Source organism: Antechinus flavipes, chromosome 2 (assembly GCF_016432865.1).
Source record: "Antechinus flavipes isolate AdamAnt ecotype Samford, QLD, Australia chromosome 2, AdamAnt_v2, whole genome shotgun sequence".
In the NCBI taxonomy this organism is placed as follows: domain Eukaryota; kingdom Metazoa; phylum Chordata; class Mammalia; order Dasyuromorphia; family Dasyuridae; genus Antechinus; species Antechinus flavipes.
This window is the reverse complement of record NC_067399.1, coordinates 638,275,586-638,303,581: the sequence shown is the minus strand read 5'-3', so window position 1 is coordinate 638,303,581 and position 27,996 is coordinate 638,275,586. Positions and strand designations below refer to the sequence as shown.

Sequence of the window (27,996 nt, the reverse complement as noted above, 5' to 3'; positions counted from 1 at the left end):
GATTTTCACCCCGCTGTGACGGATGAATTTTCCCAAACAAAAGCCTCTCATTTTTCTCAACTTTTATTGTGAATCATAGAAAGATTTAAGGCGAAAAAAAAATCATCAGTATTTAGTCTCTTTCATAATAGAGCAGAGGGTGCTATCACAAGGGGAGAGGAGAAACTGAAATCCAGATTCCTTTTGTGTTCATCTGCTTCTACAACTGACAACCATTTTTCTATAAAGAAGCCAAAAATGCAGAATTTTGTCCCTCACATTAACTTTAAAAATAATTATGATAGGGGGCAGCTGGATAGCGCACCAGCCCTGAAGTCAGGAGGACCTGAGTTCAAATTTGACCTCAGATACTTAAATACTTCCTGGCTATGTGACCCTGGGCAAGTCTCTTAACCCCAATTGCCTCAGGAAAAATAATAATTATTATTACTATGATGACAATTAAGGTAGGAAGGGGCTGCGGCAGTGCCCTGGGAACTGTGTGATGTACCCAGAGTTTTATGGAAAGCAAGCACAGACACCAGCAAAACATTCACCCAGAGCTAGAAGAAACAGATTCTTTGTGCTCAGCAGGCACCATTATATTCACCACATATGTCGAGGACTCAGAGAAGTCCTATAGGTACAATCCCCAGTGCTACCCATCACGCAATACAGCCCCGGTCACAGCTCTGTCCCACTCCCTAAATACACTTCAAAGCAAAGGCTCAAGAAATGTAGCACAAAGAAACAGACAACAGGAGAAAGCTATAACCCAAGAGTGGGGGTATTCGAGGAAATCAGAACTGGACTCCCTCAAACCCCTTCCCCTCCCCTTTCTAAGGCAACAGCAGCTCCCAGGGAGGAGACTGGGACTCCTCCACACTGTGGCAAAACCAGTTTAAAAAACCAAAAAGGACTCAGAATTCTTACACTTAAGGACAAATTATGCCTTTCTTCTACCCCTAATATATAAGGCAAACCAATAAGTTAAGGGGGCCCGTAATAGCCTAAGCCTAGGACAGTTCTAAACAGCCAAGAGATTCTAAGTTTGAAGCCTCAATCTGACCATCAGTGGGCTGGGCCCTATTCCAAGGCTCCCGCCTTCCCCCCAACCTACATCTCCACCATCCCACCCAGACGCTAGTCCATGATGCATTCATTGCCCATCGTTCATCTAGCGGAGGAGGAAAAAGCATGATGACATGGCCAATATGGTGCCTTTCAGACCCATGGACAAATGGAACAAGAGTGATAGGATGGAGGGAGAAGAAGATATGGGCTCATTTAAAAACAGGGGGAAAATCAGATCTGTGTATTCCCCCAGACACACAAATAGAAAGAAAGTGTAATGCTTCCAAGAGAGAAGGGATGTCTTCTAATTCCATACGTGCTTCTTGCAGTGCTCAACAGCCTAGTGGGGAGAGAAAAAAAATTAGGTCCTTCCAAAGCCAATCAGCCCAAACTAATTCTCTTTCAAACTGAGACCTCTGGTTCAACACCTGGTTCAAACCAGGCACTCATCTTTAGAGCTTGGTGAGGTTAGTAATGCCAGTAGTAGGTGCTTAATAAGTGCATGTTAACTGATTGGCTGCTAAGGCAGAATGGGTCTTTTTAGTTGAACCCCAAGACTGGAACCCCAGAGTTTGAGACTGATGAAGTGAAAAGAAGTCAAAGCACTCTATGCAGGGAATGGGGCAAGTACCCCATTTTAATAAAAACTTGCTGACTTGATTGTCAATGGAAACGAGCTTCCAGCCTCTATTTCCCTCTTTGAGAGAGGTAGGGCCCAGGTACCCTACATGGTCTCCTCGGTGTGGGAACATGAAGCCCCAGGGAAAGCACAGTCACACCAGTCAGGGACAGAAACCAAACTTCATCTACTTAAAGTGGGAGTTTCAAGAGGTCAAACAATCCACTAAGTGATGAAACCAGCTGCCACTTGTCTAATTCAGGATTCATGGACCCCTTTGTCCATCTGGTGAAGAAGCCATCTATGAACCTTTTCTCAAAATAATATTCTTAATGTATGAAATACAAAGCATGATAAAGGAAACCAATTACATTGAAATATAACCATCAAAATATACTTATTCAAAAAGTTGAAAGTTCTAGGTTAGGAAGCCCTGGCCTAACACTTTATTACTTACAGAGCTTTAGAGCTTTATACACCCTCCTTCCCGTGATGTTTATAACAGATACCCAGGGGGGTCCTTGGTAAAAGTATGGATATCATCCCTATCCCAGATTTGCTCAAAATGCACAGAAAGTAAGTAGAACAGTCACAGTGTGAGCCCTAGTCATCTGACTCCAATTTTAGGGATAATTCTACTATGTTACTGCGAGCTGATTGTCACTAAACTCTCCAAAAAGCACAAAACTGAGCAGAGAGGAGAATCCATCCATTTTTCTGACCCCCTGTGGGCCAAAGACCAAGGCTGATGCCCTAGAAGCCTCCTCTTTCCCCAGAAAACTGAGGAAGGAATCAAAAGGACCATGAGGGAGCACTGGACAAAAGGAAGGGTTCTAACCTCCTCGCACTGGAGAAGGGAAGGCGTCTTGTCTCTCCTGTCCTTACATAGTTCTGCAAGTTAGAGTCAGCAAACAGGAGCAACAGTTGCGTGTCACATGGGACTGGGGATTTCTAGGGCTTGTCCATGTTTCCTGATGACCTTCCCAGACCCCCCTTGGGCCAGGGTTTTGACCAATGGAAGCATCTGCCTCTGCATGTGTGGATGCAGGTATGAATTGAGAGCCTGGGTCAGCATTTCCACTGGCTCAGTCCCAGACTCTCAAAGTCATTTCCCCAGAGCCAAGGAGAACGCTCACATTCTCCTTCTGCCCTGAGTTGTCAAACAAGATAAATCTTTCCCTCTGAACTCTGCAGACAACCACGGCGGTTCTCTGCTAATCCTCACTAAGTCCCTTGGTGTGGAAGGAAGGAAGCCCTAAGTCTAGATGGACAGCCTTGGACTTAAGGTTCAACCAAGGCTCCCCAGGCAGACGCCTATCTCAGAAAATATGACTCTGGTTAGGCTCCAGGGTCACCGGCCCACCTGCTACATGAGATTTGATAATTAAGGCTAGGGCTGGCCATGTTGGAAGCTAAAACACAACCCAACAGAACCACGCTGCAGGAAAAATCCCGCTACGTGCTTCTAAGACAAGAAGTCCACGCCCCATCAAAGCTCTGCTGTCCACCTGACCACTCTGGCCCCCAAAGTAAGAAGCCTGTCACCCATGAAGAGCGCTTTCTTGGAGTCAGGAGACTTCATTTTGGTTCCCTCCCTGTATGAACCGGCTTTCATGGAGTAGGTGAGATACCGCTCAGCCCACATCCCTGCCCGTTTCGTGAACCACTTTTCTCAGAACCCCCAGTGAAGAAAGTTGGGGAAAAACAAGAGTGGAGGACCTAAGGTATTCTTTCCAGTCAGTCTAAATGAACAGCGCCTTCAACCCCTCCAGAAAACCTCACAGCAAAAATAGAGACCGTTATCCAAAGCTGATTGGGGTCCCTGAGGACAGCGGCGGCTACTTACGTTGCACTGAGCTGCCGTCTCCGTGTTCTCACACCAGTAGCTGGGGCCCCGGCACATTGCTCAGTTCCCAACAGGGGCTTAGGAGGAGTTGGGGGGCAAGCTCCAATTCTCTACATGGAGACAAAAGGGTGTGAAAAAGCAGAATGAGCTGGGCCCAGGGACTCCTCTCCCTCCGCATCTTTTTCCTGTTTGAGAGGAAGTGACTGAGTTCTAGGGACAGTGAGGTGATACAAATTCAGAATTGCCAGGTTCTCTGGGCTTCCATGGGGTGGAAGGGGATACTGCCAAACCGCAGACATATCCAACTGGACTAGGAAGAGGAAAGGGCTTTCTCCCACAGACCGTGGGGATGATCCAGCCTCCTAGAAGGGAGCTCTCAGGATCTGCCCATGGACCCCAAAAACAGGCCCCTTCCCACAAGGCCATGCTCACCGGACACAGAGACTTAGGATCCATCTCGTCATGCAGGGCCTCTATCAGTATGGGCTCGTACTTCTCCACAAACTCATCACACTGTGCAGCAGAACAAGACAGCACTCATTCAGCCCAAGGGGTGGGGACACACGGGCAGTCTCAAGGGCTCAAACCCCAGCGCAGCCCACCTTCCCAACATGCCCTAAACTAATCTCTGGCCACCTCTGAGCTGTCCCATCCATTTGAGACCTCCCCAAGCCCTTTTCCCCCCTTCCAGGAGAATCACAGGATCTCCCTGCTCAAATCGGAGACCTGGCTACCTCCTCCTTAGGATATCAGCTACCCTGCCTTTAGAAATGAGTCCTCAAAGCCACTGATCTAAAGTGGAAAAGTAAAACCATCCATCTAATGAGGATGGAAAGGAGATCATCTGTGTCAGCACTCTGGGGCCCCACAGCTGGTCCAAACCTTTCTAACTCGGGAAGTCTTAACTCCCTGACATTACCTCCTGCTTGTAAACTCCTGGCAGCCTGCTGCAGGCCTTCTCAAAGGCAGAGAGAATCATGGCCTGCGTGCTGTTCTTGTCCAGGTTCTGGTCTAAGTAGCCGTCGACCATTTTGCACACTTCACAGAAGACATCGCTCTTAAACGTGGCCACGTTAACTGTAGAACGAAGGGGACAGGAGAGGCCACGTGACGTGTCCAGTAGCTGCTCACGCCCGAGGTTATAAGCCCTGAGCGAAAGGTCCACAGGGACTGCTTCCTTCCTTACCTGCTTGTGCTGGTGCTTTCCCTTCACAAATGTTAAGAGCGCTACACACGGAGTCGAGGTCGGTCTCCTCCAGGAGAAGGTGCACAATACTCAGCCCGTGGCTGCTGACCAGGTCTCGGCAGCTCCCAACCACGTAGCTGGGGATCGCCGAGCACGCCTCCTTTGCTGCATTAATCACCTCCTCCGACAACCCGGGCGATTGACGCAGGTTCTGATGCTGGGGTTTGAAAAGGGTCGGGGGAGTTGGAGGGATGGGAGAGGGGAGAAGGGGAAAGAGAGCTCCAGTCCTGGCTCTATCGATCACTAAAGTCAAAGCAGTTTCAAGCATCTACCAAAGTCTTGCCCTGTTGTAGCAAATTTATTTTCCCCCTTTGTGGCTGTGGTTTTGGGGGCCAAGAAGATCTGTTCTAGGTGCGTGGGGCACAGGACTGTCTTCAAAGAACTAGAAATTGGCTTTTTTGTGAGAACAAACCCAGATTCCCGGTCTCATTCTCACACTGAAGCAACTTGGCTTGAAGGGAACGAGAAGGGAACGCTCTTAACACCTGGCCCCTTGTAGGGACTAAATAAATACTGGGAGATCATGGGCAGGGGATGGCCAGGAGCGAACCTACCATACTCGGGTTGTTACTCAGCAATTTGTCAATCTCTGTGCTGACATACTGACACAGTTCACAAGCAGGACCAATCTTCTTCTGAACCAAATTCTTCTGTGAAGAGAGCACAGGGGGACAAGGTCGGGGGATAGCAGACGCCTCCCCGAGAGCCCCGGTTCTCCCAGAGCTTCCTGCCACGAGGCTCCTCCTAGCACACGTTGCTCCAGAAGCAGGAGCCTGCCTTACACATGGGAGACAGAGGTACGGGGAGCTGGGGACTCAGGATCCCACTTTGGGTGAACGCTGAACTCAGGCTCTAGACTGGGGTGTCCTGATTCTGAACTCCTGGGGGAATTTCCTTGGGACGCAGAAGGAAGAAAGCCCTCATGTTGGGCCCAAAGGCCTGGGGCTGGAGTCAACACATGCCTCAGGATCTGTAAGGTGGTCACTCACTGCTTCTCTCCAACAGGCAACATGGAACCCATGATGGCGGCTTAAATTTAGACCTTTCCTTTTTCTTTTGAGGGCAGGTGATTGAGTGGCCTCCCTGGGGCTGGGAGATGAGAACAGGAAGGGAGGGTCTGGTACATTGATAAATTTGATCAAATTTGATAGATAAATTTTAGGGAAAGTCAACACATTTAAGAGAAATAAAGCAGATTTAATGGGCCAATCAGAACCTGATAATCCTTCTGTATGAAGGCAGTGGAAAGAACATTGATTCATGGAATCAGAGGCCCAGAGTTCTGCTTACTTCTTTAGTAAGTCATTTAACTTCCCAGGGTCTCAGTTTATTCCTCTATAAGGACCAGATGGCCTCGGGTCCCTTCCAGCTCCACATCTAAGATCCTGTGACTTCCTGGAGGTGTAATTCAGGGAAATTCACCACCTCATCCAGCTTCACTGGATGCTAAAGCCTTAAGAAAAATGAGCCAGAAGCTACAGAAGGGGCCTTGAGACCACGAAACCCAGCTTTGGGAAAGCGAGGGCCCAGCCAAGGAGGCCGATCCTGTTCTCTGAGTGAACCGCCTCATATACATTCACCTTCTGTCCCTTAAGACCAGTCCCCGAGGAGTTAGAGAAAATTAAACTGGAAGGTAAGCTTTTCACAGAAGAAAATCCAGGAAGGCTTCATACTCCCAGAGCAATTTTGTTTAGCTGGTTGAGTTGGGCAATTGAGTGTCCCAAGTTCAAATGTGAGTCTCAAATGAGGAAGGGAAGACCTGCTGCCATCTCTGAGCTTTCCCTCTGCTCCAGAAAGGCCCCACAGGCTAAGTGGAACAGGACCCCAGGTTACCTCCACCACCTCTGGCTCAGGGATCTCGTTGCCGGCAGTCACTGGCATTTCCTTCCCTGTGTCACAGACCCCAGTATATCCACATAAATCCTTGAGTTCCTGTAGAGAAGCAGTGGGGAGTCAGCGTGGGGGAAGGTCAGCATGCACCCCGATGAATGTACATCCCACTGCCTCCCACAGACCTCCCACAAATGGTAGCAAAAAGGTGAAATAAAGATCTGCTCTAGCAACACACTGGCCAAGGAAAGGCTTCACTGTCTGCCAATACTAAAGGAAAACTTCCTTCAGAACCTTAGGTCTCTCCCTGGACTTTCTCTTGTCCAGGTTTCACGGAGGGTCTTATAATATCACCTTTAACCCATCCTATGGGCTTAATTCAACTAGAACCAAAGGGACTTTTTGTCTTCAGGGTGGTAGAGGTAAAAATCACTTATTCCTTCACTGATCTTAACCATCGATGTGCATTAATTAAGCACTTACTGTGTACTAAATGCAGGAGATACCAAAAAAAGAACATTTGCATAAGTGAAAAGTGACCTTAGAGGACAAGGTATTAACAGCTGTGGGGCTGACAAAGACTCCGACAGAAGAAGGGGGTCACTTGAGTTAAATCCTGAAGGATTTAGTGCTCTTCTCTAGCCTGGAAATGCAACCAGATCCCCAACGTGTTGGTGACCAACCCCAAGCTCCTCTCTGCCTTAGAAATGAAACCCAGCGGTGTTTATGGGCCCGTTTCTGCTGATCTAAGTGGTCTTGGGCTGGCATCTTTTTGTTGATTTTGCCACTCCCGAATTCTTTTTGAGGCATATTTTAAAGTTATTTGGGGGGAATTTGGGAGAGGTCAGGTGAGTCCCTGCCTTTACTCGGCCTTCTTGGTTTGCTTTTGCAACAACATCAAGAGTCTACTTACCTCTGAATCACTTTCCATAAAGTTGCCAATTACACTCATCACATTTATACAAGCTTCACAGGCGAGAGATTTCTGAAAAGAGATGTACCAATGACTTTTAAAATGTTTAATAAAACATTGAAGAAAGTTTAATCACTGGCATTTTTACCTTTGTATTAAACTTTGGGGAGCCTCAGTCCCAAACAGATATAAACTTCACATATTTGTTGGCATGACATCTACCCATTTTGACAATTAATTACCTGCAGCCTAAAAAGTTCACTGTCTTTCCACACAGTCTCACAAAGCTACCCCTCATGGCCTTGGCCACAAATACTATTGTTTGATATGACTACTGTATTAGATAGAATTTTCCCACCATTCTTCCCCTCAGCAACCTGGCCTTTGGAGTTGTTCCTGCCTTTGGGACTAGAAGGAGAACTGGGTTTGATTCATAAGTTCATCCCTTCCTTCTGTGGACTTGAAGAAAGAACCATAAACAATGGGATTTAGGATGGGGAGTGTGAGTATGTGTGTGGGGATGAAAGACATGGAGGTCCTGCCTCCCATGGCAGACTATACAGGAGGTCACTAGTGGGCAATGTGGATGATGGGACAAATGATGTATAAGGCAAGTTGGAACAGATTCTGTGCTGCTGAAACTTATTTGGACTGCACAATGAGACCTGATTTCTCTCCTTGCTTTTTTCTCTTGCTTCCAAGAGGGTGAATCCATTTTGTCATTTAACCACTGTTCATTCATGTCCAATTCTTCAAGATCCCATTTGGTATTTTCTTGGGAAAGATACTGGAATAGTTTTCCACTTCCATTTCCATTTCCATCCATACAGATGAGAAAACTGAGATAAATACAATTAAGTGACTGCCCTAATGACATCCAACAGTCACCACCTCTGCTGTCCTTAAGATACTTGCCTCATGATGGATTTATATACCAGTAGGAGAGTTCAGATATGTACGTCAATAACTCTAACAAAACAGATGTGGATGGAGAGTTCATGGAGGTCCGACACCTCTGCTGTGATGGCTTGTGGAGCTCTTTTTGGGGCTGCTCATTCACTTTTAGTATCTACCTTATTAATCCAACTCTCAATTGTAGACTGCATCGGTCTCGGCAGTAAAGGGTTCCCTGTAATCTCTTTCCCACCAGCTAGTCAGCCTCCTTACAGTAAAACGTCTCAGCAGACAGGTTAAACCATGTTGAGTGTAACCAAAAAAGCCTCAAACCAATCAGTGAGTTAGAGAGGTGTCTCCTCCAAGCAAGTGAAGACTCCCTTGTGGGATGGCTAGGTGAGCATGATCTGTTCCAGTGGCTACAGCTTGGTCAGATATCAAAGACACCAAAGTCATCCACTGCCTTCTGGGCCACGGTCAGTCATCTTGACATTTGTTCTATTCCATCTCAGAAAAAGAAAGTGAAGTTGATGAACTTATGCAACTCTGCCTTACTTAACTTGTTTTCAATTAACAAGCAAGTCATCCTCCATGATATCATTGGTTCTCTTCAAAAGACAAGGATGAACAACTCACTTCTATGGGTCTTCTAATCTACATCTCCTCAAAAATGCTTCATCCCTCTTGAAGCACCCGTGCAAATAATTATATAAAAATAAGCTTTGTTGTTATTCAGTCATGTGTGACTCTTCATGACCCCATTTGGGATTTTCTTGGCAAAGATGCTGGAGTGGTTGGCCATTTCCTTCTCCAGCTCATTTTACAGTTGAGAAAACTGAGACCAATAGGGTTAAGTGAAAACCCAGCTACTAAATGTCTGAGACCAGATTTGAACTCAAGCTTTCTTGGCTCTAAAGCCAAGCCAAACCTCTATTCACTCCATTACCTACCTGCCCCCACAAACAAACTAGAGACGGGAGAAATAGAACATAATCAACAGAAGGAAGGCCTCGCTATCATCCTCACTGTGGCCGTGGAACTTCTATGAGGTGAGAGAAGAGATCCCAAATTTTTTTAAAACACTCCAAATTTTTAGTTTTAGAGTCTAAGGGAGTTCGAATATGGACTAGTTTTCATGAGACTGTACTGAACAAGATAGATATTGTCTCTGTGAACACTGCTACATTTACAATTGACCTAACAACAGACCTCCAAATTATTCCAAATTTTTCTAACATTAGGAATTTGATTCCCCTAGCACCAGGGGGAGACAGAAGCATTACTGCATGTCCGTCTCCCCAGAGTTTTTATTTTTGCCACATCTGAGGACTTCAATGATAAATTCCTCATTTTGCTGGTGGCTTTCATCAGCCTCTTATTAGGACATATCCTGGAGCCAAGAGCTTTCCAGCTGACTCTGAGGCCAGCAGAACTTTGGGATTCTGTGTGTCCAGGAGTCCAGACTATGTGATGAGAAGGTTGGACCATTTTCTAGGGAAATGGACTCTCTCTCTGTATAAGTTGAATATATAATGATGCTCATTCCTCTCCAACCCACTGAATTTTTATTTGGGAATCATAATTTGCTTGACATATTTGATGGAATTAGAGATTTTCAGAAACAATGACAACAATAACAGCTAACTATAATTTAATGCTTGCTATAAGGGAGGTAGGTGGTATCCTAGATAGAACACTAGGCCTGGAATCAGAAGGACTCATCTTCCTGGATTCAAATCTGGTCACAGATATGTACTAGCTGTGTGATGCTAGGCAAGTCACTTAACTCTGTTTGCTTCAGTTTCCTCTTCTATAAAATGACCTGGAGAAGGAAATGGAAAACTACTCCAATATCCCTGCCAAGAAAACCCCAAATGGGATCACAAAGACTCAGACATGACTCAACAAACAACTGGATGTCTTGTACATACACAATTTTTACATATTGTCTCTCCAAACACAAAGGCAAAACCTACCAGTTTCTGCTCTTAAAGAGTTTGCTACCAAATGGTTTAATCTAATAGTATCCATGGATAACAATTCTTAATATAATGGAATCTAATTCCATTAGGATTCCATAAAATTCCATTTCTCTATTAGATGAAAATATATTTCACAGGGGATCACTCAGAGTTTCATGGTATTGATCCATAATGATCATAATCTATCCATCACTTTTTGGTTGTTGTCCTTCATTCTTGAAGATGACCAGAATGACATCACTATATTAGAGTCAAGTCATAGTGAATCCAACTGGGGCTGATCAGAGCTCAGGATGCTCTGCCATGCGTATTGCCAATTACAACTAAAATTTAAAAACAAGCAAAAGTAAATAAAAAGCAGGAATAGGATTCAAAGTGAAAATCAAATGGGAAAAGTCTTTGAGACACAAACAAATATAAGAAAGAAACAAAAACACACTTCAAAAGGAACAAAACTTTACACAAAAGTTCTAGAATTCATCAAATTTTCCAATAATGGCAAAATCAGTGAACTAAAGTCAGTTCTAAACTAGAACTATTAAGCAAAAAATGAAAAAAAAATAATGATTTTTAAAATCAAAGAATGTCTGCACTGGAACTCTTTGGCCATATGACTGCATGGGAAATGGGAAGAGCATCTTCCTACAGGGGACCAGCTCCACCACTGCTGTTGTTACTGTAACAACTAGGAGACTGATTGTGGAAGCCATACACAGCCAACTGTAGCTGTTTTTGTATTCCTGGATGGCAAGGATACTGTTTCTCCTCGCCCAGGAAAAGTATTTGTTCCAAAGCTTATCTATTTCTTTAAAGAATATCATTTACATTTCTGTTCACTAGATTCCACATGTTGGTATAAAGCTTTAGTTAACTTGAGACGTTTTTGATTTGTGGGCATTTCATTATCTCAAGGTCAGTCAGGATGGAGAAACAGAAAGAGATACAGAGAGACATCTAGAGACAGAAACAGAGACAGAAAGACAGAGACAAAACGAGAGATAGAGACACAGAGAGTCTCACAGAGAGAGGCAGAGAAAGAGAGATTGAGAGAAAGCATGAGGGAAGCTCTTTTTCTAAGTCACTGGAGTGTTTTCCAGTCTGGGGCTTGAAACAAACCAAAGAGATTTTTTTTTTTTAACAAATAAATAGTACCAACTCTCCTCAAAGCTTATTTTTATATAATTATTTGCACGGGTGCTTCATTCTCAGCTTGTTGAAGCTACTGGGATAGGGAGGCGGTTGAAAACTGGTACACCCAATAGCAGAGTGACCTGGCCTCCCAGTCTCCTTTCTGCCATCTCCTACTTCTGCATTGGGTGCTATATAACTCCATAGGGCTGGACCTGAAGTGTGAAGGCTTCTTCCTGAGTTCAAATCTGACTGCAGACATTTACTGGCTGTGTGACCCTGAACAAGTCACTTAGCCCTCTTTGTCTCAGTTTTCTCATCTGTAAAATGAGCTAGAGAAAGAAATGGCAAACCACTCCAGTATCTGCCAAAAAAGATCCAAATATAGTTACAAAGAATCAGACACAAATTGTAATGCCCGAGAAACTGAGGCAAGACAGAAACTGGTTTTTAATCTTTTAATTGTGGAGAGTTTAGGCTAGCTGACCGGGATGGGACTCATGTCCAAAAATCACTCTGGCCCAGAGCAACTGAGTCAGGGAACTTAAGGGTCCTTAGCTAATTAGCATTTACAACCAGGATACAGAAGCTGAGAAGGCCATTAGTCTAACATTTTACAGCTATTGTCTTTACTTCAGAGAGAGAACCAGAAGAGAGGAGTTAACCTAGTATTTACAGCCATGGAACATGGCTCAGTTCCTGTCAGATGGGAGAGGGGGGTCATTCTTGGATAGACAGGGATTTTTAACGAGAACATAGGCAGGAAGAAAGATAACATAATTCTACTCCAGGGTAGTATTGGATACTGTTTTTCTTTTCTATCCTTCATTATGTCACAATGGTATGTAAAGGGGAGTAGGAGCCTCAAGGTTTTTCCTGACTCAGTTCTCCCAGTCCTAATGGCAAAGAAGAGGAGGTTGTGATTTTATTTTCTATTCGGGGTTAAAACATATTCCCCATGGATTATTATTCAGGGTTCAGCACAACAAAATGAATATTTATGCAACAGGGCTGTGTGTTCTGCTCTCCCTTTAATAATCAGCTCATCTCAGGCCTTCCAACAATCAAAAGAAAAAAATGTATGGAAATTTCTGTCCTAATCAACAGGCAACCATTCCAGCCTGTTTCTCAACTTCACACCTGAAAAGTGAATAATGTGATTAATTAGATTACTCCAAAAAGATTTAGGAATATTCAGGAATAATGAGGATTGAGTAAATATACTCACCACTGTTGCCTTGCTCCAAAGATTCGATTGGGGATGTTCACTGGTCTCACACTCAGATTCCATCTTGAAATTCTCACACTGGACCTCAGAATCCTTTGCTAGCACAGGGGTAGGATAAGCTGAAAATTAAACATAAACTCATCAAAAAATTACACCCCTTCCAGTACATAAGACCTTGTTCTATCATAAACATTAAAAACTATTTGCATTATTTCCTTGATTTAAGAAGCTCAGGATCAATGCTTACTTGCCTATTGTATCATCAGAGTATATAATAAGTCTTATGTGTGAAATAAGGAGTTGTGCTTTCTTACAACTACAGGGTGAGGAAAAACTACCTGCTCTAATGTATCTGCTCTCCAAATTCTATACAGCATCCAGATCATCCATAGGCACACTGTGCTAACCCGTGGTTCTTAAAGTCTCTTATCCTATTCCATGAAATTCCATGAAAAACTGACTTTATGAATTATTCTCTTATCAGCTCAGAAGAATGTAATATCTTAAGAAGTGGGTAATAAGAAGAAATAGAATAAAATAAGAAGACATATTTTAGTGAAAAACAAATACATCATTTTTCTCTCCAGAGGTGGACAACATTTTCTATCATAAGCCCTTTGGAATTATCTTGGATCATTGTCTTGCTGAAAAGAGCTACATCACTCATTTGATCATCATGCAGTATTGCTGTTACTGGTCCTGCTTCTTCTCATTTCACTTTGCATCAGTTCATATAAGTCTTTCACATGGGAGAATTCTTACCCAAAAATATTTAGAGATATAAATTTTCCCTACAATGACTTTGGTTAAATACACTATACATATTCTGAATGTTTTTTTAAATGCCTTAACCTCAAAAAAATTTTTTTTTTAATGCCTTAACTTTGGGGCAGCTAGGTGGCACAGTGGATAGGGCACCAGCCCTGAAGTCATGAAGACCTGAGTTCAAATCTAGCCTCAGACACTTAACACTTAATAGCTCTGTGACCCTGGGCAAGTCACTTAACCCGAATTGCCTCAGGGGAAAAGAAAAAAAAAAAAAAAAAGAATGCCTTAACTTCTAATCAAGAGTAGAATTTATTAGGAAAAAAAGTAGAGCTAGTAATCATTGACTCAGACAAAGTCAAACTTAAAGATTTAATCAAGAGAGAAATCTACATTTTGTCAGCTCTGTTAACATTATTTCAAATGCATGTCCATGTATATATACATACATATATGTATAAATGCACATATATGTATATGTATGGTTGTATATATGTATATGCTTGCATATAGGTAAATGTGTGTGTATGAATATATGTGTGTGTTAGTTGGATATTTACATATATGTTTATATGTGTGTGTGCTTAGTAAGTTATAATAGCCTGCTTGGGGAGGAGGGAATGAAAGGAAGAAAAAGAATAAAGTAAAAAGGGCACAGCAAAGAACAAAAAGAATAACCTACAAAGAAGCAAAAATGAACAGATAAAAATAATATTTTCTATTATTATATATGCTTTCTTGAAATGGAAATTTAGTATTACATATTTTGAATCACTGGGTGCATGACAATGTTTTGTTGTTATTGTTTTATTTTCTTTTATCTGTCTTTTTTTATTTTGTTTTTTTCTTATTTTGTATTTAGCTTTAAATAAATAATTGTTTAAAAGCCTTAACTCAAAGATTTGAGGAAGCTACCAAGTAGACTGTTACTTGGATGAATGATTGAATGAATGAATGAAAAATCATTTGTTTCATACTTATAATGTGCAGAGTGGTATGCTGAGACTTGGGGATACAAATAGAAAACTGAAACAGTCTCTGTTTTCAAAGAGTTCACATTTGAATAGAAAGAGATAACCCATATAGGAGGAGTTAGCTTTAGGGGAGATGAGAAGATCTAGTGGTCCAGATTATATATAATGCAGTTTGGTTAGCGTGTATATGGAGAGACAAAGCCGGTACACAAATATATCTTCTTTGGTCCTTGCCTGAAATAGTTTTTACCTTACTATTTTTAACATGCCCATTCTGGGTTCTTTGGTAGCTGCGACTTCTGTCTGGGGAGCTGTAGTTCATCCCCACTAGGGGTGCATCCATGGGTGATATCAGACAGAGTTGGGATTTATAGGCAGGGCCAGCAGCCTCTGTGAGGAACAGCCACTCATGATCGCTCTTGAGCAACTGTACCCCCCAAGACTGGAGTGTGGAGGGAAGTTGTTGTGGTAATGGTCTCGCCCATCTCACTCATGTTCCCTTCAGGGTCTCCTCGGGGGTAGCTCACAACCTCAGCTTGCCAGGGCTTTTCCTTTATCCCCTTTTCTTTTCTTTTCCCTGTGTCAAGCTGTCTACCTTGGCAAGGAAGAAGATGGCTAGGGCCTGGGTGTCAGGGAGCTAGGGCTGCTTCAGAGGCAAGATAAGGATGACTCAGGCAGGTGCTCAGGATTTATCAGTTCCTTCCATGGAGCCCAGATATCTGAAAGAATCCAGGTTTGTATTCTGACAGAGGGCAGCTGGGTACACTTGCCCGATGCCCTGGGGGCAGTGGTGAGAAGGACTTGCCTTGATCACAGTTTTACAAGATTCAGCAGCCTACATCCTGGGACACCCTGCCTAGTAACCTACGGATTTTACTCAACCTCGCATGAAGCAATCTAGAGTCAAAATTTGGAAAGCAATCACTCAATCCAGTGCCTCCTCCACAGTGTCAGGCTCTGTGCTAAGAACTGGGTATACAAAGGCAAAAGTCAAACAGTTCCTCCTCTCAAGGAACTTATGTAATCTTTGTGTTGGTGGGTGTTGAAGTAGTGGTCACCTGGTTGGCTAATATTTATCCTCAGAGACACACCCTGCAGTCCACACCCTAGTTAGAACAATCAGCTCCTTTTTTAGTCTAAGGACAACATGAGGGTCCCCTTCTATGCAACCCCCTTCTCTACTGCTTTAAGGAGTTTGCTGTAAATATAAAATAAGGCCTAGCATCTTAAAAACCCAGAGCCTCCTGTCCAGAAAGGTCCTAACTTTGAAACTAGATCTCCATCTTAAGTTAAACTGATGTTCAAGAAGATTTTGCAAGGGTCAATATTGAAAAATTACCCACGCATATGTTTTGTAAATAAAAAGCTTTCATTAAAAATAATAATAATAAAGTGATGTTCATCTCTAGCTAGAAATGACTTCATCTGCCTGGAGTGCACCTGTACAACAAAAATGGAAAGAACAAATAACAAAATAATTCAAGATGAATGTTGGGAAATTATAATAATCAAGCTAAAGAAGAATGTGAAGAAAAAAAAAATAAAACAGATTCTGGCCAATCTAGCTGGAAATATTGCTAGACAAAATCAGAATATTTTACAATGTCTATTAATGGTCAGGATTGGGAGAGAAAGTAGAGAAATGAGCAACCTTTTTCTTAGAACTTCCCCTCAGTCTTTAAAAAGATGGTTTCACTTTATGCTCTAAAACTGCTTGTCTTGATTTATGGTCCTTCTTGATCTCTTCCTTCTCTGCTATAGATATTTCGGTCCTTTTTTGCTCAGCTTGTTAAGTTGTGAATAGGGCCGGGAAGCTTGACCCCATTACCGCTAGTGCTCAGCTTTTGAGATTTCCCATCTTCTCAATCCGTCTCTCAAAGACTGTGTATATCATTGGAAGAACTCCAGAGGGTAACTCAAGTGTGCTTCCTGGCTCAAACATAGAGCTAGACCCATGTTGTTTACCAGGCAGAGAGTATTATAGCCCATCCTTCTGAACTACAAATACCAAGATGCCAATTAGTTCTCAGATCCCTCTTCCATTCTAATGATCTCTGGGCAGAAGGAGCCTAGAAAATACTATGGGAAACACACAGCACCAAGCCCTCAGAAGTTTCCTAAAAATTAAGTTATATGATCTAAAGGGTCTGAAGTCCTTCATCAAAGACCTCATTACTTTCAGAAAGAATCTCACTTTTCTCCCACTCTATAATCATTAGAGTCTGTCTTGCTTATGGTGACCAAACTAAGAATGGGAATATCTTTGTTTAATTCAATAAAAAGATCTATCTTTTCATTATTTCTGTCCAGATGGAAAAGGACATTTTTAGAGGGCATTTCGAGAAGCTATTTTCCCCCAAGATGGGTCACTATTAACATGAATATTGCTCTGCCCGATAAGTCAAAGCCAGCTAAACTATATATCTTAGTTTTGGAGAAAGCTAGAGAGTATCATGGGAAAGGTTCCACCTGCAGTCAGGAAGTCCTGAGTCCAAATTCTGCCCATCTGCATCTCCGCCCAAGCAGAAATGCTTCTTTCTAATAAATTATCTCTGATAGATTTTAGTTGAAATTTTAGTTATCTTTTGATTTCTTCCACAGCAGACAAAACAATAGATAATCAGATAACACAAAAATTGGTGTGCCTTTGGAATGTTCAAGCACACTTATTGGTTAGCTTTCCACCTCATGCCCAGTTCTTCATTCTTTCCTTGTGTAATCTTAAATTCATATCTACTTTCATAATATAACCCACGTAACCTCCTCTGCACATAATCAACCACACAGTTAATAGACAGCCCCTAGGAATGATCCTAAAATATAAGCAATCAGCATTAACTCCAAAAAAAAAAAAAAAAAAACAACAGAGGATTGTACCCGCAGGATTTGACCATGGAAACCAAGAAAATCCTCAGTGCTCTTTGGGAGCTCCATCTGACTCATCCATCTCCCCTGTGGAGAGAATAGTAAGGACCATGAACAAGAGAAGGAGAAAAAAGCATGAGGTAATCGATTTAAAGCTTGAAAAGATCTTAAGGACCATCTAGCTAAAACTTCTCATTTTACAGATAAGGAAACTGAGGCAGAAAGCAATTAAGAGATTTGCACAATTCCAGACACATAGTAAATGCCAGAAGCAGGATTTGAACTTGGTGACTCCAAATGCATTGTTCTTTCCACTTCTGCTTATACTTTAGTTTCCCCTTTCCTTACCCATCCCACCCTTCACATCCTCCAGGGGACCACTTCCCCTTTTCAGAGAAAGGAGAAAATACTGAAATGCAAGTATGGAACTAGAGGGAAGGAGAAAAGGAGATAAGAACAGACTATAAGGGAATCAGACGAAGGGATAATAGGACCAAAAAATGGAATCATTTGAGATTTAAGCTTATTGAGAAACAACACTGAGAGGAAAAGGGTGGGGAATTTCTGGAATGTCATCTTGGCCAGGGTAGAGTTTTGTATATAGCTGTACCTAAAAGCCAAGAAAATTACGGGTTTGACCCTAAGTGGCAGAAAATACCTCCTTTGTTCATTTGTTTCACATTTTTTAAATTTCAGGTTTGGGGTCAAAGGATGAGAGATAAGATAAAGGAAGTAGAATGCACATAAACAGAGGCTTGCACATGCACAGTATATCATGAATCATCAAATCACAGATCTTGAGTTGGAAAGGTCAGAAAATTAAATTTAGTTCTACCTATTTGGTTAGAGCCGCTGGGAAAATCATTTCAGACATGTCTGAATCTTTGTAATTTACCCCATTTGAGGTTTTCTTGACAAAGAAGCTGGAATGATTTGCCATTTCCTTCCCCAGCTCTTTTTTTACAGATAAGGAAATTGAGGCTAAAAAGGGATTAAATAGGGGCAGCTAGGTGGTACAGTGGATAGAGCTGAAGTCTGGAGGACCTGAGTTTAAATCTGACCTCAGACATTTAATACTTCCTAGCTGTGTGACCCTGGGCAAGATACTTAACCCCAGTTGTCTCAGCAAAGGAAAAAAAAAGGATTAAATGACTTGCACAGTCACACAATGTCTTAGGCCAAATATTTACTCAAGAAGGTAAGTCTTCCTGGCTCTTAATTCTATCCATTATGCACCCAGCTGCCTAAAGCAGTAGGCAGAAATAAGATTTAGACCAACATATTACACCATATTATACAGTAATATAATCAATTCAAAATGGATACATAATCTGACTATTAAAGACCATACCATTAAAAAATATATATATAGAAGAGAAACAGACCGCAGCTATTGGCAAGGAGTGAATTCTTAATTAAACATGGGAAGAGTCAGTTACAAACAATGAAAGATAAAATAGATTGTTTTTGTTACTTGCAGTTGACAAACTCTTGCACAAAGAAAATGAATGCATTGTGGGAGAATAGGGAAGTATTCTAGAGGAAAAAATCATAGTATCAAATATCTCTGATAAGGTTCTCATATACAAGATATATAAATAAATAATAGATATTTATAGAACCAGGAACCAGTAAATACATGATCAAAGATATGAACAAACATCAAAAGAATAATAGAAAATTAATATTAATCATGTGAAGGAATACTCCAAATTATTACTAAAAAAAAAGAAAATATAAATCAAAAGACCTTGAGGTTTTACTTCCTATCAAAGCAAATAGGCAAAAAAGATAAACTATAGGAATATTCATCATTAGAGGGGTTGCTCATGAGGGTATTGTGAGTAGGGCTGTGAATTGATACAGTTCTGGAAATCAATTTGCAACTAGGCAAATGCAGTGGCTAAAATTTTCATACCTTTTGACCCAGAAGTTTTACTAATAGGGCACATATTCCAAGAAAGTCATTAACATTAAGAAAAGTTCCACCAATATCTTGATGGCTTCACTCTATTTCCAAAGAACTAGAAACAAAGTGGCTGCCTATTAGTTTGGGAAATGGCCAACCAAATTATGGTGCATGAATGTAACGGAATATTATTGTGTTATAAGAAATAATGAACACGAGGAATACAGAGAAGTAGAGAAAAACATATATTTATTAATTCAAAGTAAAATAAACAGAGTTAGAAAAATAATATGTGTAGTGACAACAATAATGTAAATGGAAAGAACAATGACAACAAAATAATTCAAGATGAATATTGTGAAAGTATAATAATCAAGCTTGACCCTAAAGAAGACTATTAAAAAAAAAAAAAAAAAAAAAAAACAGACTCTGGATCCTTTGAGAAAGTAGGAAAGTGGTAGGAAACTTGACACATAATGTCAGATATTTTCAATGTGTTGATTGGTTCTGCTGAATTTTTTTTCATTCCTTCCTTTTTTTTTTTTTATTCTTAGTGGGGGCAGTAGATACAGAGTGAAATGTTTGTGATATAAAAGATATCAATAAAAAATAAGATAAGGAAAGATAATAAAACAATATAATTCCTGCCCTCAAGAAACTTCTAGTCTACTAGAAGAATGTAAGAACCATACAATATTAGATTTGAAAGGGATTTTAGGTATCAAATTTAGCTCCGTCATTTTACAGAGGATATGTTAAGTCCCAAGGTCCTCCTGCTAGTAAGAAGTCAAGCTTGTGGAGGTGAGGTGGGAAAATCAGGACACTAATACATTGTAGGTGGACTTGTGTGTAGGTGGAATTCTTTCTGGAGAAGAATTTGTTAACTATGCCCAAAAGACTATAAAACTGAGTGTTCCCTTTAATCTAGTGATACCACTGCCAGATCTGTATCCAAAAAAGATTTTTAAAAAGATCAATTGGTACAAAAATATTTATAACCGTTCTTTTTGTGGTGGTAAAGAACTGGAAGTTGAGGAGATGCTCATCAATTGGGAAATGGCCAAACAAGTTGTGGCATATATTTGCAATGGAATACTATTATGCTATAAAAAATGACAAGGGAATTGTTTCAAAAAAATGTGGGAAAACTTCTATGAACTGATGCAAAGTAAAGAAAGCGGAATCAGGAGAACATTGTACACAGTAACAGCAATATTATAACAAAAAACAACTTTGAAAAATTTAGCTACTCTGATCAATATAATGATCCATGACAATTCCAAAAATCCTATACCACCAGAGAGAGAATGGATGAAATCTGAGTGCTGATTGAAATTTTTTTACTTTGTTTTTTGCTTTTTTTTTTTTTAATGGCTAATGTAGAAATATGTTTCACATAACTTTACCTGTACAATGAATGGGTATCCTATTGCTTGCCTTCTAAATGAGTAGAGGAGCTGGAGAAAGGGAAGGAGAGAATTTGCAAGCAATTTTAAAAAGCATCAAAAAAAAAAAAAAAAAAAGAAAAGAAAAGAAGAGAAAAATATAGGATTCAAATTCAATCTATTGACTTTCCAAATGGGGCTCTTTCCACCAAAGAGCAGCTGCCTCCTTATTCTATAGATAAGAATCATAGGATCATAGGAACTGAGGTTAAGTGGGACTGCCGGTGCCCTCAGTGAATATTATATTCAGAACTTCAACCCAGACCTCCTGACTTTGGATCCAGCGATCTTTTCTCCATACCATGCTAATGCCTCTATGTGAAAAGCAGCTAACTGGAATCACAGTGCACTGAGTGCTGAGCCTGGAGTCAGGAAGACCAAATTCAAATCTGGCCAGACACTTACTAGCTATGTGATCCTGGGCAAGTCACTTAATCTGTTTTCCTCAGTTTCCTTATCTGTAAAATAAGCTGGAGAAATGGCAAACCACTAGAGTATCTTTGCCAAGAAAACCTCATAAGGGATCCGACTGAACAATAGCAATTTTTGTGAAAGGCAAAGTGCCAAAATGGATAGACTTGAAGTGAGGAACATCCAGATTCCAATATTGTCTATTCTGTGAGGCTGTGGGCCAAATCATTTCTCTCTGATGTCAATTTCTTTGTCTATAAAATAAAGATCCCTTTCAGTTCTAACCCTATAATATTTTATATAGAGCAATCAATAAACCAACAGGCATTTATTAAGCACTTACTGTGTGCTTAATAATGTGCCAGGAACCATGGTGGGTATGCAGGACAAATGGAAAGACAAAAATGATACAGTTTCTACCCTTAAAGAGTATATTATACTGGGACAGATAACACCTACATGTACATACGAGACTCATATAAAATAGAGGCAAAAAAAGCTAGGACAGGAAGATAGCAGCTTTTAAACTGAGTCATTTTGTTTTGTTTTATGCTAAATAACTTTAGCAATGCTCTTTTTACTTTATTTTATTTGGGAGGGGGAAAGGTTCTCAATAGTAATTTTTCAAATACATGCAAATATAGTTTTTAACATTCATGTTTATGCAAAATATAAAACTTCATGTTTTCTCTCCTTCCTTCACCTCCCCTCTCCTCAAGACAGCAAGCAATCTAAGATAAGTTAAATATGTGATATTCTTTTAAATATATTTCCATATTTGTCATTTTGTGCAAGAAAAATCCAAAAGAAAAAAAACATGAAAAAGAAAAAACAAACAAAAGGTGAAGATACTATGCTTCCATCCACATTCATAAACAAACTGTAAAGTTACCAGAAAGGATTAATGTGAAGGAGACTGAAAAGGTAGTAAGAGGATAGATTGCAAAGAACATTAAAAGCTATATGGAGAAGTTTATATTGTTTCCCATAGTAATAGGGAGTCACTGGGATGGGGACAGAAAGAGCAAGGAACAATCAAAGCTACACTTTAAGAAAAATCACTTTAATAGCTGCATTGAACAGAAATGTTAAACGTGATGTTAAACAATGAAACTCCACCAAGGCAGAATAAAATGTAACTGAGAAATATTTAAGAAAAATAAATTAAAATACAATAGGACATAGATAATGTTAACATGTGGTTTTCTAAGTCAGTTCTAGTTGCAGCACGATAGTATCAAATTTAAATAAAAAGAAGAGCCAATGACTGTACATAACGATTCTTGCATAGTGACCTAGAAATGTTCTATTGCACTTTTATTTTGTTAACTATTTCCCAATTGCATTTTAATCTGGTCCAGACTGCATTAGGCAATAGCTTGACACCTGTGATGTAATGGGTCAGTTGGAATAAAGAGAGAAAAGATAGGAGCCTATTACAAAAGTCCATGTGAGAGGTAGTTTTTGCTCAGTCATGTCTAACTCTTCATGACCCCATTTGGGTCACAAAAGATACTGGTTTGCTATTTCCTTCTCCAGCACTTTTTACAAATGAGGAAACTGGGGCAGGCATTAATTGATTTGCTCAGGGTCACACAGCTGGTTTGCCATTTCCTTCTCCAGCCCATTTTACAGATGAAGAAACTGAGGCACACAAGGTAAAGTGACTTGCCCAGGATCACACAGCTAGTCAGTGTCTGAGGTCAGATTGAACTCAGAAAGTTGAGTCTTCCTGATTCCAAGCCCAGTACTCTATGCACCACGGCACCACTTTGAGGTAGTGGGATCCAAACTCAGGTGGTAATTGGATGAGAAGGGATAAACATAGCAGGGAGGGAACAACATAGAACCAACATGTGATATGGCTAGAAAGTCCATTTGAGGATCTATCCTCTTGTTGGCAGCCACAGATCAGACCACAGACCACAGATCAACAGGATCTCAACACTCTCTCTGTACCTGAGACATTATTATGGGTCCTAAGTAGAAGGGAGAGGGATGAAGAGAGCCAGAATCCAGAGTTGTCTGGGAAATCTGTGTTCACACACACCAAAGTCAATCAGGTCAGTCCTTGGCCCTTACCCTTCAGCCATGAGCCAGCCAGTCCAGTCCCCACCCAGAACACCTACCTCTGGGATGGGCAGCGGCTCCTCCCACCTGCCTCCCTCCTCCCTCCATGTCCATGAGAAGCGTTGCCTTTTCTCCCCAAAGCAGAGCTGGGGAGCAGGAAGAAAGAGGCAGACAATCAAAGCTACACTTTAAGAAAAATCACTCCAATAGCTGCATTGAACAGAAATGTTAAACATGATATTAAACAATGAAACTCCACCAAGGCAGAATAAAAAGACATTATTGTCAGTGGTAGTCGAGGCAGAGAAAAGAAGGGAGAAAGAGGGACTTCCCATTGACGCTGAATGGACACCTCAGGATTTGACTCCGATGGGGAGAGATGGAGAAGCCCAGGCTGGCTTTTTGTCTTCCTGGATTTGCTCATTCCCAAACCCAAAGTTTAAAAATCACCTTTCAGCGTTAGTTCCTAAGTGAGGAGCTTAAGGCAGAAAAACCTGGGTTCAAATTCCACCTCAGATACATGCTAGCTACTAGGTGGGGAGCTGGTCGTATCACTTCATTAATTTGTTTTTGAATCTCAGTTTCTCATCTGTAAAAATAAAGGGCTTGGGTTGTATCATCCCTCCCCCTGTTTCAGGGAAGGAGCCACCTCAGGGACCAGGTGCAGCAATGCTATTCCCTTCAGAGGCTGCTCTCCTCCACTGGTTAGAGGCTTCCTACCCAGACTCCTGGAATCATTCCTGGCATCTGGGAGAAGCTCCCCTGGGACCATAGATTCCTGCAGAGGATCAGGCCCCCAGCCCTGCCTGGTCCGAGGAACTCGGCCACAGCTGAATGACTCTCCCAGGAATCAGTTAAGGTAGAGTGAGGAGAGCTGCCCGGCTGCCTTTTTAGGCTCTGAGGGAGGACTTGTCCCTAATGATAGTGATAATAGGGATATTGACGGTGGTGATGATTGTAACACTGGTGGTACCGGGGATTTCAATGATGGTGATGGTTTTATCACCGGTGATGTTGGTGACAGCAAGATGACAGTGATAATATAGGTAGTGATAGCAATATTAGTGACAGTGACATGACAATATCGGTAATAATAGTGCTAGTGATGGTAGTCTAGGTAGTGATGGCAACATTATTGATGGTGATGGTGACAATATTGGTCATGATTATAATGTGGGCATTGGTGGTCAACAGTATCTCATTACTAACCCCCAGTTCTTCCCCCTATGAGGTTGTACCGTCCTAAAGGCTTGATCTCCTGAATACTAGACTTGTCATATCAACAAGATCATCAGACATCAGTGTCCCGAGAGCTGGTTCTTAATCCCATTTCCAATTGCCCCCACACTGGCCACCTCAGCCTTCAGAAAATGTGATACAATAGGAAACAAACTGGCCTCCAAGTCATAAGACAGTGAGGTATCCATACCATTTCTGTTATTTAATAGCTGTGTGGTCAGTTTGCCCTCTCTGAGCTGTTTCTCTGTTCATAAAATAGGATAATTACCTTACTTTTCTAGAGTGATTTATATAAGCTAATAAGATAAGGTATGTAAAGCCTTTGACAAATCTTGGATGTTGCAACATCACCTGCCCAGGCTATACAGAATTGGCTCAGTTCTGTGGGGCAGGGATTAGGATCCCTTATCATTTTGATCCATTATAGTTGTGTGCCTTCCTTGCTCTTCTTACCTGCACCAGAACAAGCATTACTTCACTAGGTTTCACATTTTGGATGATTCTCCAAAGAGAAGGTACCCCACCTCTCCATAGCCTCAGGATGTGGACCTATTGCTCAGGCAGAACCCAATCACTCTGAGCAGGTGTATGAGTAAGCCCAGAGTGGAAGTAGGTGAAGGGTAGGGAAAACAGAAGAAGGAGGAGGAGGAGGAGGAGGAGGAGGAGGAGGAGGAGGAGGAGGAGGAGGAGAGAGAAAGAAAGAAAGAAAGAAAGAAAGAAGGAGGAGAAGAAGGAGGAAAGGAGAAGAAGAAGATCAAGAACAAGAAGAAACAAGAAGAAGGAGAAGAATTGTGACTAGTGTAGGCTAAGGAGACTTTATTATCCTGGCCTAGTCAGAACATATATGAAAGTATGGTGTTCAGGTCTGGATGCATGGGATTTTAATTAAACTTTGGAAAGGACATTAGTAACCTGGAGGGCAGAGTAGGCACTCTTCAGTCTGCCAGTACCGTTTATATCTGCTGCTGAGAGTCTCTGCCTTCCAAAGTCACTTACAAGAGAGTCTAGAATCTGGGGAACCATTTCCTTAGCAGTCACGTGGTCCTGAACCCCAGTGGACACTAGACGGCCAAACATGATGGCCAAATGCTGCGAGGTGCTGGCTGTGAATTCGCCAATTAGTTCACCTCTGTCCAGAAGAGAGAAATCCATACTCTTTGGACTAGATGCACTGACCAGATTGCCAGACCCCTCCATGAGCAGCACTAGGGAAATTTGATGAGCCTGAATAAAGCAGAGACAGCTGCTGAGCACGGGGAAGCCCAGGCGAAGATCTTGGGCCATCCTGTGACTAAGTGTCCGAGTCCTTTCCTACCCCTGAACTTCTATGATTGGTCATATTCATGGCTAGCAAGAGACTCCCAAGCAAGCTTATGCTTTTTACCTGCCTTGCCTCTGACCTTCCCCATTCCATCTGCATTTATGGAAATTGGAGATCAGGGCCCAAGGTTTCTCATCTCTGCACCAGCCCATTCAGTTCATTTGGCCTGAGGAAGAGCTCCAGAAGTCAGAAATAAAAAGATTCATTATGTAGGCAGGTTATTCTTCCTCCCATCTCCCTCATCTGGTCTCTGAACATGACCTTCCCAAGTGTAATCACCTTCTGCCCAACCTTTGCCCTCCCACGAATGAAGGAATTATCCCCTATAGCTGGGGTTTCTTGTCCAGTCAACAGGATTCATCATTTTGGACATAAACATGTTATTCATCAAACTAAAAGAAGCAACTTCATTTAAAAGAAAAAATAACAGGTAAAGTCAACTTTAAAGGTATAACTATTGTAAAAGATACCTATTAATCAAATCTGTTCCTTAAAATACATAATAAGCTTTTCAGCTTTATCTTTTTAGTTAAAAAAAGCATCTTTCCATCCAGATCCTGCTCCCCTGACCTCACACTTTATCACGAGATTTAAGACATTGACTAAATATACATCCTTTTAGAGTCAGAAGTCTAACTCTTTCTCTCCTTGACCACACCAATCAGAACGCTCTGGGCACAAATCTACAGAAAGGGCCACTAAAGACAAAAGGGACAGGGAAAGCAAAAGGGAAAACATATCTAAATCAGGCATTCTTCCTTTCTTTGCATTATGAACTCTCTGGGCAGTCTGGGCTAAGGATCCTTTCACAGCTGATGGTTAGGGATTAACCTATGGCCCTCAAGCCAAATCTGGATGGTCCCCTGTTTTTGTATGGCCCATTAGAAGTAATGCAAAAGGGGAAACTAGGTGGCGCAGTGGATAAAGCATCAGCCCTGAGGTCAGGAGGACCAGGAGGACCAAATTCAAATTTGGTCTCAGACACTTAATACGGCCTAGCTGTGTGACCCTGGGCAAGTCACTTAACCCCAATTGTCTCTGCAAAAGCTATTCTTAGTTCCAAAGCCACATAGAGAGGGGGAAAGGGAAGGAGGGAGGGAGAATAGTGGCTCGAATTGACTCAAGAGCAGACATTGTTGGCTGCTGAACTAGATTCACGACTGAAAGAAGATCTAAATTTTAACTCAAGATTAGTGTAAAGATGTTATTTTTCCCCTATCCAATTTCACAGCCAAAATCTATCCTCAGATGTCTCAAGTTAAGAACCCCTGGTTCTGGTCTGGATGGTTTTTCCTGGACCCCACTGAATCAAGCTGGAGTCCCTGGGTGGGATGATGAAAGTATCTTGGGTTGGGGTGGGTTCAAGAAGGGACCCTGCCGGAAACTGGACTCTGCCAAGCCAAAGTGCAGCAGAACGGTCAGAGCAACACTCCCCAAAGAGAAGGGGCCGGGGACTACCGGCTGGCCAAGTCTGCTTGGGCTTCCTTCTTTCTTCAGTGTCCGAACTTTGGAGGAGGAAACAGAGGAAGGAAGAAAACAGCCTGGATAATCCGCATCTCCAGGGTCCCCATAGGCTGGCAAGTATGACCCCACACCAACAGGCTCCAGGCCATGGCAGCCCAGGAAGAGGGCAGCTGGACTGTGAGGGGGGCCGCTCAGCACTGGGCCACGAGGCAAGGACGGCCCCTAGTCGCATCCTCTCCCTCCAGACTCTGCATTCTTAGCTCCCAGAAGAGATCTAGGTGGGCTTTTCCCTAATTCACTGGAAAAGACAAAGACTGTGAACTTACCTGGGAAGAAAGGGAGGCAGAGAGCAAGGAGCGAGAGCCTCCAGTATCCAAGGGGCAAATTCATCTCGGGGGATATCAAGTGTGCTTCCTTCCGGGGATGCAGGACGTCGTGTCTCCCGGTCTCTCTTCTCTCTCTGGCTCTCTCTGTCTTTCTCTCTGTGTGTCTCTGTCTCTCTCCCTCTCTGTCCCTCTCCTTTTCTCTGTCTCTCCGTCTCTGTCTCGCTCTTCTCTCCTTTCCGCACCAGAGGGAGCCGGCAGTGCCCACCGGCCGCAGCGGGGGTGACTGGCTACACCTCCGGAAGCCTCCCTGAGCCACCGCAGCCTCTGCGAGGCTGCCCACCCAGCCGGGGTCAGAGATGGCAGAGGGGTCGCGCGCGTGGGCGGAGGGAAGGGGGGGCAGCGGGCTGCAGCTCGGCGCCCCCGCCGCCCGGGACAGCGTATTTGAAGGTTTGAGCCTGGGAGGGCGGG

At 42.2% G+C, this 27,996-nt stretch overlaps 1 protein-coding gene across 1 annotated transcript; it reads right to left on the bottom strand.

Moving 5' to 3' along the window:
• Positions 1–47: 47 nt before the first annotated feature.
• LOC127551946 (prosaposin-like) lies at positions 48–27,996 on the bottom strand. The gene is made up of 10 exons (XM_051982195.1): positions 27,529–27,996; positions 12,740–12,858; positions 7,508–7,579; positions 6,598–6,696; positions 5,319–5,414; positions 4,705–4,921; positions 4,438–4,595; positions 3,951–4,031; positions 3,519–3,628; positions 48–1,393 (listed from the first exon to the last, which is right to left on the bottom strand). Exons 1-10 carry the CDS (start codon positions 27,590–27,592, stop codon positions 1,285–1,287), a joined length of 1,125 nt encoding a protein of 374 aa, XP_051838155.1. The 5' UTR covers positions 27,593–27,996; the 3' UTR covers positions 48–1,284.

What these genes read in the sequence shown, in the direction of transcription:
- LOC127551946 (XM_051982195.1), bottom strand. Translation starts at nt 27,592, where the DNA reads ATGAATTTGCCCCTTGGATACTGGAGGCTCTCGCTCCTTGCTCTCTGC. An exon ending in TTTGGAGCAAGGCAACAGTG is followed by an intron (nt 7,580 to 12,739) that starts GTGAGTATATTT and finishes ATCTCTTTTCAG; the next exon opens with AAATCTCTCGCCTGTGAAGC. An exon ending in TTATGGAAAGTGATTCAGAG is followed by an intron (nt 6,697 to 7,507) that starts GTAAGTAGACTC and finishes GCTTCTCTACAG; the next exon opens with GAACTCAAGGATTTATGTGG.